This window comes from Colias croceus, chromosome 14 (genome assembly GCF_905220415.1).
Source record: "Colias croceus chromosome 14, ilColCroc2.1".
Lineage (NCBI taxonomy): Eukaryota > Metazoa > Arthropoda > Insecta > Lepidoptera > Pieridae > Colias > Colias croceus.
In genome coordinates, this window is record NC_059550.1 from 2,702,556 (window position 1) to 2,718,627 (window position 16,072).

At 34.0% G+C, this 16,072-nt stretch overlaps 1 protein-coding gene and 1 long non-coding RNA gene across 4 annotated transcripts; both read left to right on the forward strand.

Moving 5' to 3' along the window:
• Positions 1-2,484: 2,484 nt before the first annotated feature.
• Positions 2,485-3,220, forward strand: LOC123697339. The gene is made up of 2 exons (XR_006752228.1): positions 2,485-2,609; positions 3,057-3,220. It is a non-coding gene; the product is annotated as an uncharacterized LOC123697339 (long non-coding RNA).
• Positions 3,221-3,847: 627 nt separating this feature from the next.
• Positions 3,848-10,370, forward strand: LOC123697353 (E3 ubiquitin-protein transferase RMND5B). Of its 3 annotated transcripts, none has more exons than XM_045643838.1 (9): positions 3,848-3,960; positions 4,043-4,185; positions 4,846-4,938; positions 5,886-6,046; positions 6,301-6,507; positions 6,794-6,971; positions 7,635-7,819; positions 8,158-8,309; positions 8,987-10,370. In XM_045643838.1, exons 2-9 carry the CDS (start codon positions 4,050-4,052, stop codon positions 9,051-9,053), a joined length of 1,179 nt encoding a protein of 392 aa, XP_045499794.1. In that variant the 5' UTR covers positions 3,848-3,960; positions 4,043-4,049; the 3' UTR covers positions 9,054-10,370. The 3 variants fall into 3 exon arrangements, with proteins under 3 accessions (XP_045499794.1, XP_045499793.1, XP_045499795.1); XM_045643839.1 differs by having other exon boundaries at positions 3,865-3,960; positions 4,024-4,185; XM_045643837.1 differs by having other exon boundaries at positions 3,854-4,185.
• The last annotated feature ends 5,702 nt before the right edge of the window (positions 10,371-16,072 follow it).

Sequence of the window (16,072 nt, forward strand, 5' to 3'; positions counted from 1 at the left end):
TCAATAAACCTTTTTTCTTTTTAAATACCAGAGACGTTACTCTAAAAATCGAAATCTGACATCTAGAATCGAATGCATTGATTCAAGCATTGATTACTTGTGAATAAAAATCATCATAAATTATAGTCGAGCCAATTTAATAGGCAACATTTGACGTCTATCAATTTTATCTTCGAAGAGAGGTAACCTGCTTAAAAACATCGATTAAAGTGTATTAATCGATAAGGATTTGAAACATTTGTCAATCGAATTTATTAATTTATGATGATTTTTATTCACAAGTAATCAATGCATTCGATTCTAGATGTCAGATTTCGATTTTTAGAGTAACGTCTCTAGTATTTAAAAAGAAAAAAGGTTTATTGACACAAAATTGTAGCGACGTCAGTTCTTCAATTCAGAAATTGTTTATTATGTTTAGGATGGTTTATCAGTAAAATGAAATCTTAAAATTACTTGTATCGGTCATTATTATTATAAATATGTAATCGTAATTGGAAAAAAGTTAAGCAAAGGTGCAGTTCTAACAAAATGAAATATCATGTTATTCTATGACGTCGTTACTAGGTTACGTTGTTGAATTTTATTGAACTGTCAAATGTTGCCTATTAAAATGGCTCTACCAAGAAGCTTATATCTAATACACTGGAGATTGCACTATGAACGTTGACTTGTCACGGGAAGGTATGACCTTGAATGACGCCTGGTTGTTCCTTCGTCCCTGTCACACCAACTTGCCAAGTTAGGTGTGAAAGGGACAAAAAACAACCAGGCGTCATTCAAGGTCATACCTTCCCGTGACAAGTCAACGTTCATAGTGCAATCTCCAGTGTATTAAATATAAGCTTCTTGGGCTCTACTATAATAAATTCGATTGACAAATGTTTCAAATACTTATCGATTAATTCACTTTAATCGATGTTTTTAAGCAGGTTACCTCTCTTCGAAGATAAAATTGATAGACGTCAAATGTTGCCTATTAAATTGGCTCGACTATAGGTGATCCAAGAAGCTTTTAACTAATACACTGGAGATTGCACTATGACCATTAACTTGTAACAAGAAAATATGACGTTGAATGACGCCTGTATGTTTTTTATCCCTTTCACACCTAACTTGGCAAGTTGGTGTGAAAGGGATAAATAAACATACAGGCGTCATTCAACGTCATATTTTCTTGTTACAAGTTAATGGTCATAATGCAATCTCCAGTGTATTATATATAAGCTTCTTGAGGTGATCTTACCTTAGGGCGTATTCAGAAAGAAAGCTTGAAACTTATAAGCGCATATAAGCGCTTATCGGCGCTTGTCAGCGCTGGTAACCCGCGCAGGAAAATATATGAACATGACAAGCGCCGATAAGCGCTTATAAGTTTCAAGCTTTCTTTCTGAATACGCCCTTACTTGTGACACGTGGGCCACGCCCATATCACACTTCTATTTGTTTTTCCTGTTCTGTGGTGTTAACATACGCTACCTACCAAAGATAAAAATTAAAACTTTTTCACGTGGGGCCATAAACAAAAAGAAGAAGAAAAGACATTTCCTAAGACATTTCTATTACATACAATGACTAAGGAATCCTATGGACAGGGCATAATGTTCTATACAAACAACTGATTATACAAATATCATGCATTTCGATACCGAAATAATAAAACGAATACTGTCTCTTTCTAACTAATGAATATTCTGCTAAGTGAAAATATATGACTATACGTCAGTCAGTGCTAATTCTATACCGTTTGACATTTGAAGTTAGCTCAAATACCTACTGTGGCCGGGCGCCATTTTATGTTCTCGTTATTATGATGTACATGCTCTGTCATTGCTCCGTAGTAAACATTGAAAAATAGTGAATATTTTTGTGATTGTGACAAACATTTGTGTCTGAAATATATAGAGTGGTCAAGGACAAATAGTGGCATAATACCAAAGCGCAGTATTGTGGGATGTGGCTCCGGAAAGAATGAAAACTAGAAAAGTTTGTCTTTGCACCGGTATGTATACGTTTTGACTGAAATATTAGTTATTACTTTGCTGATTTACTTATTTTCATGTATATTGAATTGAGGAGTATTCACAGACTATGTTCAGTGTAAAATTGTTACCAAATATAGCTTTATTTTGTATATTTTCGTTCAAGTAAAATAATGAATTTGGGTGCTAGTGATGACTTATAATATCGACATCAGCAAAATGTTCGATGAAGACGTGCGTCTCCCAAGGCTGTGTCATTAATCTTAAGAATAGTTACTTTGGTGAATACACTTCCAAAATAACAAATTAATTTTGCCAAGAGCAGCAGAAGGAAAAATAAAACACTTAAATTTACCTAATATGAATTTTAACATAAGTAAGATTAATCGCTTTTATAGTAGGTACTTTAAAAATGTATTTATAAATAAGTCAGGTCAGGACTAAAATTATAATAACCTAAAAATTCATTCAAGCAATTGAAACTGAAAATATCAAGCCAAATGTAAAGGATATAATATCATAGTATGTTCCCTATATTTCCCCGAAAGTGCTTTCAATAGAACAATGGATGTGATTAGTCTGCACGATGATGCTATACCAGTATGTCTGCCGCTGCATTCACACAGGGTGAGGTTTTTATCTGTAGACATGTGATGTCTTCCAATTTACTTTTGGTCTTTTTATTTAGATTTAGGGCTGTCATTTATAATCTAACGTTTCTCCTATTTTGAAGGAGGCCTGTGAACAAACTGAGATGGTTTTATATGATTTTTTGAGTACAAACTTGGGTGATATTTGGTTGTTGAAATGTTATTGACTGAGGGAAAGTGCAATTTTCTTTAAATACATGGGGTGTTTTAAGTTATTTTTCTATTCTTTATAAATTTATATTTATAAAGCATTTCAATGCCATAAAACCAAAGATATAAATTCAAGTTCCGCTATTGTAAGCCCTAATGTTGATATTAATTTCAAACCATCAGCATTGCCCTTTTAATTAAAATGTATTGCATTTTAGTTTAAATGTAAAGTGAACAATGCTAGTTAATGTAAACTGTGACATTTCATTTCCAGGTACCAGTTGAGCCTCAAATCCCGAACTCAAAAATGAACAGAGTGTATCCGAGTGCATTCCAGGCTGCACAAAATAGTTTAGCTCTATAATTTTCTCTATTATTATATATTATTGTTTTTTTTGTCTATTATTTATAAATAAATAAATAAATACAATTACTGTATATTGTGTTGTTCATCGTAATAAAATACTATTATATACCTATATTAGTATATATTATGTTGTTTCATTATATTACATTCCTCAAAACTGAAATTACCAAATTGTAAGTCTACCGTAATCCTTATATCGAAGTCAAAATTGAACTGGATTTATCAAATTATACAGGGTTAGCTATCTTGTCCGGCGAGGTTGCTGGTGTTTTACAAGTAACCCTGTACCTATAGGTGTTACCGTCACGAGCAGCCATCGTCATACTTAATTTTATTAATTGGCATTGTCATTTTTTCCATTTGTAATTTTACTTCTATGTTTTGTACAATAAAGTTAAAATAAATAAAAAAGAGTGTGTGTTTATGTACACGCGTTAGAAGTTACGCGCCAAAAGAAGTATAACTTCAAAAAAAAAATATTAATAATATTTTTATATCGATAAACATAATAATGTTTATCGATATATTCTCGGCACTAAACACCGCCATGTTTTGTTACAAGCAATATGGCGCCGGCCACACTTTTTTTGTAGGTATGTCACTTCCATGTGATTCCTTATTCATTGATTACATATCAAGAATGACAAATGGCACTGACAGCTATACATTTGACAAATTGTTAGGTATGTGATTGAAAATGAAAAGGTGAAAACCTGTGAAAACTGAATCAAAAGCAAAGCAAAGCAATCAAAGAATATAAATATGCTTCTGCATTGAAAATATTATCAAAATTCATTTCGATAAACCAAAGGTATCTACACTTACGATATCTAGTCTTAAAGTAAATACAATATTGAAAGTTTACGTAATATAGTTTTGTTTAAACATTCAAGCAAAACAATGGATTCGTGTCTTGGTGTTGAACAAGATTTAGACAAAGCAACGACAAAATTTACGGGTATAAGCGATCATACAAATAAAGTCCTGCAGGATTTGATAACTCAAGTGGAGAGTTTAAAACAGGAGATATCTCAACGTAAGTATCAGTAGGTATATTTAGTATAACAGGATTCATGAACATGATTTGACATTTTTGTTTGTATTATTTGAATTTTATGACCCTAATTTGCCGATGTTCCAAATGTGTATATGTGCTCACGTTACAAGTCAATTGTCATCAAAGATTCTGTCTTTAAGAAGAGTTTATTCAATTAACATATATATATTTCAGATTTCTTCATTAATTCTTGTTTTAAGTTTCATTTGGAACACTATGTATTTGTATGAATGTGTTGATTATTTAAGATTATTTAAACTAAAACAAATAATTACAATGTGATTTTATTATTTTATGAAAAAGTGAAAGTTTTGGTACTAATTAACTACTTTAATATTTTAACAGTTTATTTTTTGTGATCTGGTTAAGAAAATTTGCTCTGAATATTACAATAGTATAAGATACAAGCCAACACCCATAATAATTATATAGAGCTGTCCTGGCAAACATTCTGCCCTACTATTATCATTTAGGGGTATTAGAGATGTTGATTGATTCACAGACCTACCCAATAGCCAAACCAAATTTCATGAGAATTGGTCCCACTGTTTAAAAGGAGTTTAACTTTACATATTGTAACATGAGAATGATAGATTTTCAAGCTTCAATATAATTTAAAGTTTAAAATTATTATTCCAGAGCCAGAAAATGAAAAGCTTTCTGAAGCACAGTCAATGTTGGTTACTGAACTTGCTGCAACACTTAAACAAACTGTTTTTCAGATGTCTACAGGTTTGTATTTTAATTTAGTTAATTTTAAATACAATAAAATTATTATCTTTGTAACCGTCACAAGGAATCTGTTGCAATATGTAGTGTGTAACTAGAGTATTGATGAATGTTATCAAATCCATAATTAATTTAGTAGATGTCTATCAACAGATAATGAACTGAGAGAGTATGGTGTATACTTATTGTGTAACAGGCCTCAGAATTTGTTTCAAAACTGACAATAATATATAATTGAATAAATGTATATTCAAATTTAACCACTTAACCCTCTATTATAACATTTATAATTTATTTGCTCAGTAGAAGCATAGTTGAAGATTTGAGATTTTTGAGGATGTAATATGGTATATTTATATTATAAAATTGAATAAAATCTTTTCACAAAGACATTCATTAGGTAGTGTAAAACTAAATTGTAGTGTACTATACTTTCAAACTACTCTACAACTTGTGTCGAAAATAAAAATAAACAATAACTTATGTTTGAAGTGAATTGATGACTGGAAACAGGTTATTATTGAAACCTATTGCAACTGACCTTTTCTATTAAACAGACAGGTTTTAAATCAGCTTTAGGAATGTGAATTGCTTTGATTTATTCAGTGTAATAATTTTCAGCATAACACACAATATTGAAACATAATGGATATAACACTGAGATTTTGACGTCGATGAGTCTACATAAAAAAATAAAGATTTTATTTTTTTCTAAAACATTTTGAAAATCAATCTAGTTCAGTAAAATCAATCAGTTCTTCCATTATATCGTAATAATTAATGAAACAAGATACTTTTCCATTTTCTCTATATTATTCCATAATTCTGCAAAAATACTGATGAGATCTGCTCAGTGTATTAAGTTATTTACTCGAGTTTCATAGTCTGTATAAAGGCCTAATACAAAGAATATATATATTTTTAAATTTATATTCTAAATGCAATTTCAGAGCATCGCGAGTTGCACGCAACAGTGTCTCGTGTCGGCAAATCAATTGACAGGCATTTCATAGCTGACTATGCGTCTGTTGCGCCCAAAGCTGAGTCCTTCTGCAATGATACCAACAGGCCTATTATGGAACAGGCCATCGCTCAGCATTTGTATAGACAGGTTTGTGTTGAGTGTTAATAGATACGTTGTTATGTTACGCTGATGATCAAAAATGCTCATTGATCAAAAAAATATGTTGTGATCATATTAAAAGATCCTCTTCGCGAAATTCGTCTTACATTTTTTTTTTTAATTTTGATCTGTATTTGTTTTTGTAATTTATACTTATTTGGATGTGCACAATAAACAGTATATTGTATATATATTTATATCAATGTCTTTTTATAGTTTACTGTTAAATCGAAAAATTACAGGGTCTAGAAGAAGTGGGCGACATATTCGTCGCTGAAGCACAGATACCACCCGTAGAGCGCACGTGCACGTTCGCGCAACTGCAGCGCTGTGCGGCCGCGCTCGCTGAGGGAGATCCATCTCTAGCATTAGAGTGGGTGGAGAAGAGGAGCCAGGAGCTAGCGCACTCGCCGTTGCCGTTCACTTTGCATAGGATGCAAGCGTTGAAGGTGGACTACATTCATGATTAAAGGGTCATATTACAATCACACACAAGTCACGTTACGTTTTCGGTTTGCAATCCGGCGGTTTTCTGCTGCATTAAATTTTCTATCAAGTATTCAGCGAGATTCTCAGAAAGAACACATTCAGCTGAATTTTAAATGTTTATCGACAATGATTTAACTGTTCGATATTTTTTTTTTGTTTCTGCAACTAAATGATATTATGTGCCAATATCGCGGGAAATGTTGGAAACGTCGCGGTTTTCGTTGTTACAATCTCAACTTTCCGCAGCTCGCGCGCGAACAAGGCGTGGTGGCGGCCATAGAGTACGCGCGGCGGCAGTTCCCGGCGCACGCGGCGCGGCACGAGCGCCAGCTGCAGGCGGCGGTGTGCGCGCTGGCCTGGTGCACGCCCGGCGCGCCGCCCGCCCCCGCGCACTACGCGCACCTGCTCGACCCCACGGCGCTGGGTGAGTGTAGTGATACTTGAATGGATTATTAGGCTGGTTGCGGAGCTTGACCGACCATCAGTGCGTACGTCAGTCGCGCTTGTCATATGTATGGAAATTCATAAAACCGTTCATAGCTAGACCGACCATACGCACGCGTATTGTCATGCGTATTAGTGTCATAGTCATACACATTGTTGATGCGTATCGTCAGGACCGACGGTACGCCCTGATGGTCGGTCAAGCTCTGCAACCAGCCTTAGACTGTACTTACATTATCATGAAAAGCGTGTGGTATGTAGAAATGGAGGTTATGCATCTTTATTATTTAACATAACTGTAATAAGATGTCCCTTTATCTATTGCAGAGTAAAATAAATAAAAAAAAAGCGCGTGCGCCGAGCACGCGTGCCAGAAGTGAAATTTTTTTTGGCAAGATTCAAAGATACCGAAAATCGTAGCCTTACTCCATGACGTGACGATATTGCTATGATGCGACCTTAAAATTTTACTCTCAACGCCATTAAAAGTTTCTATTCAATAATGCAAACGGATATCATGGCTCAGAAATCTTTGTCAGTGGTTTGGGAACAGCACTAAATCATTGAAATAGTCCTAATGATCGCCATCCTCCCGAAGGAGAAGGCACTTTAAGAAGGTAGAATAATGAATGTATGTTTGCAGGTCTGGAAGCGTCGGAGCTGTTCATCTCGGAGGCGTGCAGTGCGCTGCGGCTGGCGGCGCTGTCCCCGCTGGCGGGCGGCGCGGCGGCGGGCGCGCGCGTGCTGCCCGCGCTGCACGACATCCGCGCCAAGATGGCGCACCCGCACGTCATCGCCGCCTGGGCCGACGACGAGCTGCCGCTCGAGGTTATACACAAACTAAGAAAAGAAATCTTTATTACCATTGAGATAATATTACTACGTATGGAGGAGACACCGCGAACAAAATCTGTGCGCCATTTTTTTTGCTCTAAGTTTTAAAAATTATTATCTAGTTAGGTACTTACCGATGAAAGTTATTCCTTTGCACTTTTACGTATTATTTGTATTATTTGTACAATATCATAACACACACGAAGGCATATTTGATGAGTGTCACTTTAAAACAAAAAATGAGCGTGCAGTTACGCCATATGGCGTATGTTGAGCGGAACATGAGTGATGTAGGCGGTGTCGTCTCCATGTGTATATCTGAATGATCGCAGGTGGAGCTGGGCGCGGACGGCGGCGGCTACCACTCGGTGTTCGCGTGCCCCATCCTGCGGCAGCAGGCGTCCGACGCCAACCCGCCCATGCGCCTGCTGTGCGGACACGTCATCTCGCGGGACGCGCTCAACAAGCTCGCTATGGGCGTCAAGTGAGTTGTGTAACCATTAGAACAAGTGATAGCTGCGTTAAAAACAACCGACTTCAAACTTGCACTTGCATCATTTACAAACACAGACAAAAATGCTTATAAAATAATCACGTAAATCGGTTCAGAAACCTCGGAGTAATCGGTGTACATACATAAAAAAAAACATACCGGCCGAATTGATAACCTCTTTTTTTTGAAGTCGGTTAAAAATAATTAATAAACATAACTTTGAGAAAAAACGTGATTGATCAATCATACATAATACGACTCTTTTTAACGTTTCGCGACAAGTCCTGAACCTGTGGCGCTGCTATCTGCTGATTTTTAGGCCGGTATATTATAGGATATTTTTAGGATAATAAGGCCGGTTTGCGGCCGCTCGGCTAGTTGATAAACACAGGGCTTGCATAACGCACGCGTCTTGTTTATGGCTATAGCTGTGCTTCCCTCCTATTGGTCTTAGCGTGATTATAACACATAATGGCCTTCCTCAATGAATGGATAATCAAACAGTAAAATTATTTTTCTAATCATATCTGAGGTTATCGCGTTCAACTGAACAAAAACATCTTTGATGATATAATTCTAGATCACATTATTTTTTTACCTTTTCATTAATTGTGAAAAATAAATAAAACAAAAATGAATAATTAATCATTATTTAATATTATTTTCAGGTTGAAATGCCCGTACTGCCCCATGGAGCAGTCGCCGGCTGAAGCGAGACAGATCTACTTCTCTTGAACTAGTGCATTTGATTATTGTAGACTTTTTGTTAAGTTGTACGGCTCTAGGTATAGTCTACTCTTTGGTAGTGTTACGTGATAATTGTTGTTGAATAAATTTTATTTTGTTGCAATGATGTATTATGTATCTAATTGTATATTGAGTTGAAAATGTAACTTTTTTATTGTTTTTCACATAATCTCCTATAATGTCATGATGGAAAGGAAAAAACATTTATTTTAAGGCATACTAAACAGGGGCTGTATTATGACCTTATTTCCAGACAGTTCACGCCTTGAATTGAACGGACGGGCAAATTCATATTATGAGCGCAATAACGAGCCATGGTTAATTATGGTAAAACTAGATTTCCACCCGCGGCTTCGCCCGCGTTTGCAAAGGAAAACCCGCATAGTTCCCGTTCCCGTGGGATTTCCGGGATAAAAACTATCCTATGTGTTAATCCAAGTTACCCTCTATATGTGTGCTAAATTTCATTGTAATCGGTTCAGTAGTTTTTACGTGAAAGAGTAACAAACATCCATACATCCATACAAACTTTCGCATTTATAATATTAGTAGGATATGAATTTACCAGTAAGTTAAATTTACGGCGTAAACTGTCTGGAAATAAGAAATCATAATACGACCACTGTTGATGAACTTAGAAATATGCGAAAGACTGGGTTCGATAGATATTGCTAAAAAAGATTGTGCGATAAATTTAATATTTTTTTGTAATTATTGAGTGTATGAAAACATGGATTTATTTATGTATTACGCTGTTTGGGAATTGCTTGTGCAGAATATTTGAGATATTTATTTTAAAATAAACTGTATTTTATTTAAAGTTCCTACTTTGTATAAACTTAATGTATCATGCAACTAAATAAAGTTTATTTGATGATAAAATCATATTAATGAAGTAGATGCAATTTTTATAATTATGATTGTTATTGAAAAAATATGTCGTTTGTGATTTAATTCGCCGACGCTCAAAAAATTGGAATACAAAACTCAATTATTAAATGGACATAATATGTAATATGTTGTCTTATTTTTTGTTTACATTATAATATGTGTTAACTTTAATTTTCTGTGTTATAAAAATGTTTGTTTGTAAATATTTGAGATTAAACACTTGCTATTTCATTATGAAAATGATAAAAAACTATAAATAAACTATGACGAAAATATATATTATGTCACCGTAAGATTAATAATCCTTGATCAGTAACATACTGTTTACACTTTTAACGCATTATTTTTCGGAAGATGTGATTAAATAACAACCTTAATTACAATCTTACTGTGACAATATATGTATATAAAACACACGGATCTTTTGATACTCGTAAAACATAATATTATATCGTATACTAGCTGCTCCGCGCGGCTCCACTTCTGTTGGTCGTAGCGTGATGATATTTAGCCTATAACCTTCCTCGATAAATGGGATATCTAATACAGAAAGAATTTTTTAAATCGGACCTGTAGTTCTCGAGATTAGCGAGTTCAAACAAACAAACAAACTCTTCAGCTTTATAATATTAGTATAGATTATCATCATTCGAAGAAACATTTGTATTTTAGCACAAACTAAAAATCCCTATATGTATGTACCTATGTGATAAATCCACTTATTATCTCTCTCATTTTTTATGTATAATTTCAAATCCTCACAATAATTTTAATATTTTTTTTAATTTCTATCGAATTAAGGGCGTCACACACGGTGAAGATACTATAATATTTTATGTTAAGATACTCTATAAACGTAAAAAAACTAAAACGTTATAATATCTTAAGGTATCCGGTATCAGCGTTCTGACCATCATTTTTGTGGGTCATTTGTAACAGGATGGCGGTTCTACAGGGGTCTTAGTACGCAATGACAAAAAGAAAAATGATGACAACGTTTTATATTGGAGTATCTTAACATAAAATATTATAGTATCTTCACCGTGTGTGACGCGCTTTATTGTTGTGAGCAAGAAAATATATAATACTAGCTTACCGCCCGCGGCTTCGCCCGCTTTCTTTAAAACGATTTGAGATTTAAACTATCCTATCTCTCAAGTTGGATCGAACTGCACATGGTGTGTGAATTTTATTATAATCGGTTAAGTGGTTTAGGAGTCCATTGAGGACAAACATTGTGACACGAGATTTATATATATTAAGATTTTTAATACAAACGTGTATTATAGTATTATGTAAAATATTTATAGTCGTGTTACTTGCAGTAATGATACACATAATATTCTAGATTTTTCTAATTAAGGACGCTGTCACAAATCTGCGTTACTCAAATTTAGGTATCTAACGTCGCCACGTGGTTCGCGGGAACATCGCGCTCACGTAAACATAGCGCATTCCATTTTATAGACCATCTTCATACTTGATATTATTTTTATTGAAATTGATTCCAGAAGATTACTGGGAACTTTAAAAATTCATTTTGTTACTATTATTAGTAGGTACGATCCTTATAAGTATTTTAGTGTATTCAACCAACTTAAAAAAGTGTGACTATTTTACAACAATTTGAATATGAATTGTATTATTGTATACAATATCGAAGCTTTTTAAGAAATGTATAAAATACTTTTTTAAGAATTATTATCATACATAATATTATATGTTACCGGCAATATATTAAACCCGGCATTGTAAGCAATTCTTAGTAAATGTATGTTATTCCGAGAAACAGTCGGAATGAAATGAATTAAATTCGTTACCACACATTCACATTACCTATATCTTTAAATATGAACTTTTCCTAAGTAGCAAACACATTGGCAACAGGCAAATGTGGGTGGTTTTTGGGGTAGCTATTAACCAATATGAGGTCAAAACTAAAATCCAAGATGGCACCGACGAAAATTTGAAATCTTTCCGTCATGGGTGTCATTTTCAAGGAGTTGGAGTAGCTATTAAATAAGTATTAATCAATATGAGGTCAAATCTAAAATCCAAAATGGCGCCGACGACAATTTGACATCATTTCGTCACGGGTGTCATTTTCATGGTTTTTGGGGTAGCTATTAACCAATATGAGGTCAAAACTAAAATCCAAGATGGCGCCGACAAAAATTTTATATATTTTCTTCATGGGTGTCATTTTCATGGTTATTGGGGTAGCTATTAACGAATATGAGGTCAAAACTAAAATCCAAGATGGCGCCGACGAAAATTTTACATCTTTTCGACATGGGTGTCATTTTCATGGTTTTTGGGGTAGCTACTAACCAATATGAGGTCAAAACTAAAATCGAAGATGGCGCCGACGAAAATTTTACATCATTTCGTCACGGGTGTCATTTTCATGGTTATTGAGGTAGCTATTAACGAATATGAGGTCAAAACTAAAATCCAAGATGGCGCCGACGAAAATTTTACATATTTTCGTCATGGGTGTCATTTTCATGGTTTTTGGGGTATCTATTAACCAATATGAGGTCAAAACTAAAATCCAAGATGGTGTCGACGAAACTTTACATCTTTTCGGCATGGGTGTCATTTTCAAGGTTTTTGAGACAGCTATTACCAAATCCCCAATGTAACCGTCGATAATTAGGTATATTTTTCTTACTCCTTTAAAGTAAACTTAAATAAAATAACAAAAACGTTAACAACCACAGTTTTGTAGAAAATCTTAAAAAAAACAATTTTAAATAACATTGAAATGCATATTTAGAAATTTAATATAAAACGCAACTCTGTGGCAATCATGTTAATATTCTAACAGATATTAGTAACTTTAAATATATTCTTTAAATATATTCGCTAAACTTTATTTAAAATAAAGTTTATCTAAAACATTTAAACGAAGAGAATAAAATAAAAAAGAACGTGTGTGCCGAGAAAACGTGTCAGGAGTGAAACTTCTTTGGCGAGATTCATAGATACCAAAATCGCCGCCTTGCTCCATAACGCGACAGTATTACCATGACGCGATCTTGAAATTCGACGACCATCTTGGATTTTAGTTTTGACCTCATATTCGTTAATAGCTACCCCAAAAACCATGAAAATGACACCCATCACGAAAAATGTCAAATTTTCGTCAGCGCCATCTTGGATTATAGTTTTGACCTCATATTCGTTAATAGCTATCCCAAAAACCATGAAAATGACACCCATGATGAAAAGATGTCAAATTTTTCGTCGGCGCCATCTTGGATTATAGTTTTGACCTCATATTCGATAATAGCTACCCCAAAAACCATGAAAATGACACCCATGACGAAAAGATGTAAAATTTTCGTCGGCGCCATCTTGGATTTCAGTTTTGACCTCATATTGGTTAATAGCTACCCCAAAAACCATGAAAATGACACCCATGACGAAAAGATGTAAAATTTTTGTCGGCGCCATCTTGGATTATAGTTTTGACCTCATATTCGTTAATAGCTACCCCAAAAACCATGAAAATGACACCCATGACGAAAAGATGTAAAATTTTCGTCGGCGCCATCTTGGATTTCAGTTTTGACCTCATATTGGTTAATAGCTACCCCAAAAACCATGAAAATGACACCCATGACGAAAAGTTGTAAAATTTTTGTCGGCGCCATCTTGGATTATAGTTTTGACCTCATATTCGTTAATAGCTACCCCAAAAACCATGAAAATGACACCCATGACGAAAAGATGTAAAATTTTCGTCGGCGCCATCTTGGATTTCAGTTTTGACCTCATATTCGGTAATAGCTACCCCAAAAACTATGAAAATGACACCCATCACGAAAAAAGCCAAATTTTCATCGACGCCATCTTTAATTGTTTTACCCCACCAATCTATTCAACAACCCATAAAAAAGAGGATCTCAGGCAAGGTAATTTTAAAAACATAATTTTAAATTACAAATAATTGGAATATGAAACTTATACAGTTTACTCATAAAAAGTATCAAATATTTCAAATCACGAAAAAGACAGTGCACGCACAATAATCTTTTTTATTTCGTTTTTATTTTTGGCACGAGGAGCGATACACCCGTCCTTCCAAGAGCGCTTCTGAGCGCGGTCTGACGAACCGCGAGAACAAAATGTATGAAGAAATCGACAAGTATTTTTAATTTAGCTCATTATTGAAATAAAATTTTGATTTAGATTCATAAAAATTACACCATATATAAAGGACTATATATCCCTCAATAAGATATAGTTAAGAAGATAGATTAGGCTCTTAATTTTCCTAAAATGGTACCGGTTTAGACCCCATTTTTTTGCATTTTATGCGTTTATTGTGATGGAAAAAACGTATTTCAGCGACAATTTTGTATGACGTCGTACAATTTTTATAAGATGAACGTAGAGCTGAATATATTATCTTTAAATTAAGATATTACTATGTTCTCACGTGTAATTGCTTTAAGTTAAAATGGTACCGAAAAACAGCGTGTTTTTGTAAAAATACGTTATAGCGTCCTTAAGGCAGTTTATATAAAATGGCCGTAGATAACCAAAAAGGATCCAACCCACAAAATGTTACTTTTGAGTTATTGAAGTTTGAAGTTTAACCTGTGTTTGTTCATATAAAGACTTGCTTGTGTTAATTGCTTCTTAAGGAAAAGTGTGTGTGTCAATGTATATTTTATTCTTACAAACAAATTTTATTGAATTTAGTTTTATTTCTTGAAATATTCAGCTAAATGTGTGTTAGGATCCTTTTTGATAAAACCTATTTTCAATTATGATAAGTGAATTTTCATTTCGCAAAAACGATTCAAAGTAGCTAATTGCTACTAAGATCCTTATTTTTTTTTAATTTCATAAATAAAACAACTAACTTTCAATTTTTTTTTTTCATTATTTATATAAAACATATTAATTCTATCCGATTTACTATTCTTCTTCGTGTGCGAAGTCCGGTTCATCGCCATATCTACATCGACATGAAGTCTTGGATTTCCCCCTTGGATTGATTAATAGAAATCCAGGCAGTATTTAGATAAATAGTCAAAGATTGACTCCAAATCGTCTAATTGGGCTTTTCTTTAACATTTGGCCATAGTCATTGAAAATCATTATCAGATACCTCCGAAGATTTACCTTTCGAGCCCGCCCATACATACAACTTTTGCATCGACTAAACTGATCTGTCGAGCTGTATTCTCCTCTTGAATTCAACATGACTAAACTGTTTAGTCGATGGAGGTGCGCATACAATCGATTTCAGTCTTAATAATTTATATCCCCAACAAACCTTACAGTCTTCTATAGGCAATTCTTGAATGAAGGTAATAAAGATCACATGAGCGGGTGATCGATAGTTGTGCGAGTAATTTTTTTTTTGTTACTTCGACATATTCGTCAGCTTCGTAAATTTTTTCAGGTATTTTCAAAGTGCTTCTATTTTCGAAAAATCGGTATAAAAAAGGCAAAGATGTGTGACCCGATCAAGATACTTGGAGTGTGAACTTAATGCATGCCTAACGCCTCAAGCTTTAAATACATAATATTCAGTCTATCCAAATGTTCTGAATCGTTTTTGTTATTAAACCAGTATACATTTCTACAAAATTCAGTTTAACAAAAGAGATCCATGCTTTCTGAATCTTTTTAGTGATTTATCTATTGCATCATTATATCATAAAAATTAAATATCTAAAAGGATCCACATGCTTTGGATTTTTTTTAACATTTTAGTTTTGTGTTAGTTTCTTAGACTGAGCGTTTTACAATATGATCCAAGAAGAATGGATCGTTTTTACGAAACTAAAATATGGCTTCTCCATACATGTGGGTTGGTACCCAGTGTCAATTTAACGTCAAAATATTCATATTTTACTTGGATTGTTTTTGCTAATCGAAAATATAGACCTAGACGAGCAGTTTGGTATATTTAACTCATTTTCGGTCATGTTGTGGGTTGGATCCTTTTTGCTTATCTACGGCCAAATAGAGTAACAGTATGAATTTTCATGTTACATTGATGTCAAATTAATATTATCTTTAATATCAAGAGGAAGTTATTTTTATTCAGTAAACATTCTAGTAATATGAAAATATATTCAATCGACAGGTTG

Coding starts and splice junctions, on each gene's coding strand:
- LOC123697353 (XM_045643838.1), top strand. CDS start 4,050: ATGGATTCGTGTCTTGGTGTTGAACAAGATTTAGACAAAGCAACGACA. Junction 4,186..4,845: donor AAAACAGGAGATATCTCAAC/GTAAGTATCAGT, acceptor TTATTATTCCAG/AGCCAGAAAATGAAAAGCTT. Junction 8,310..8,986: donor AAGCTCGCTATGGGCGTCAA/GTGAGTTGTGTA, acceptor TATTATTTTCAG/GTTGAAATGCCCGTACTGCC.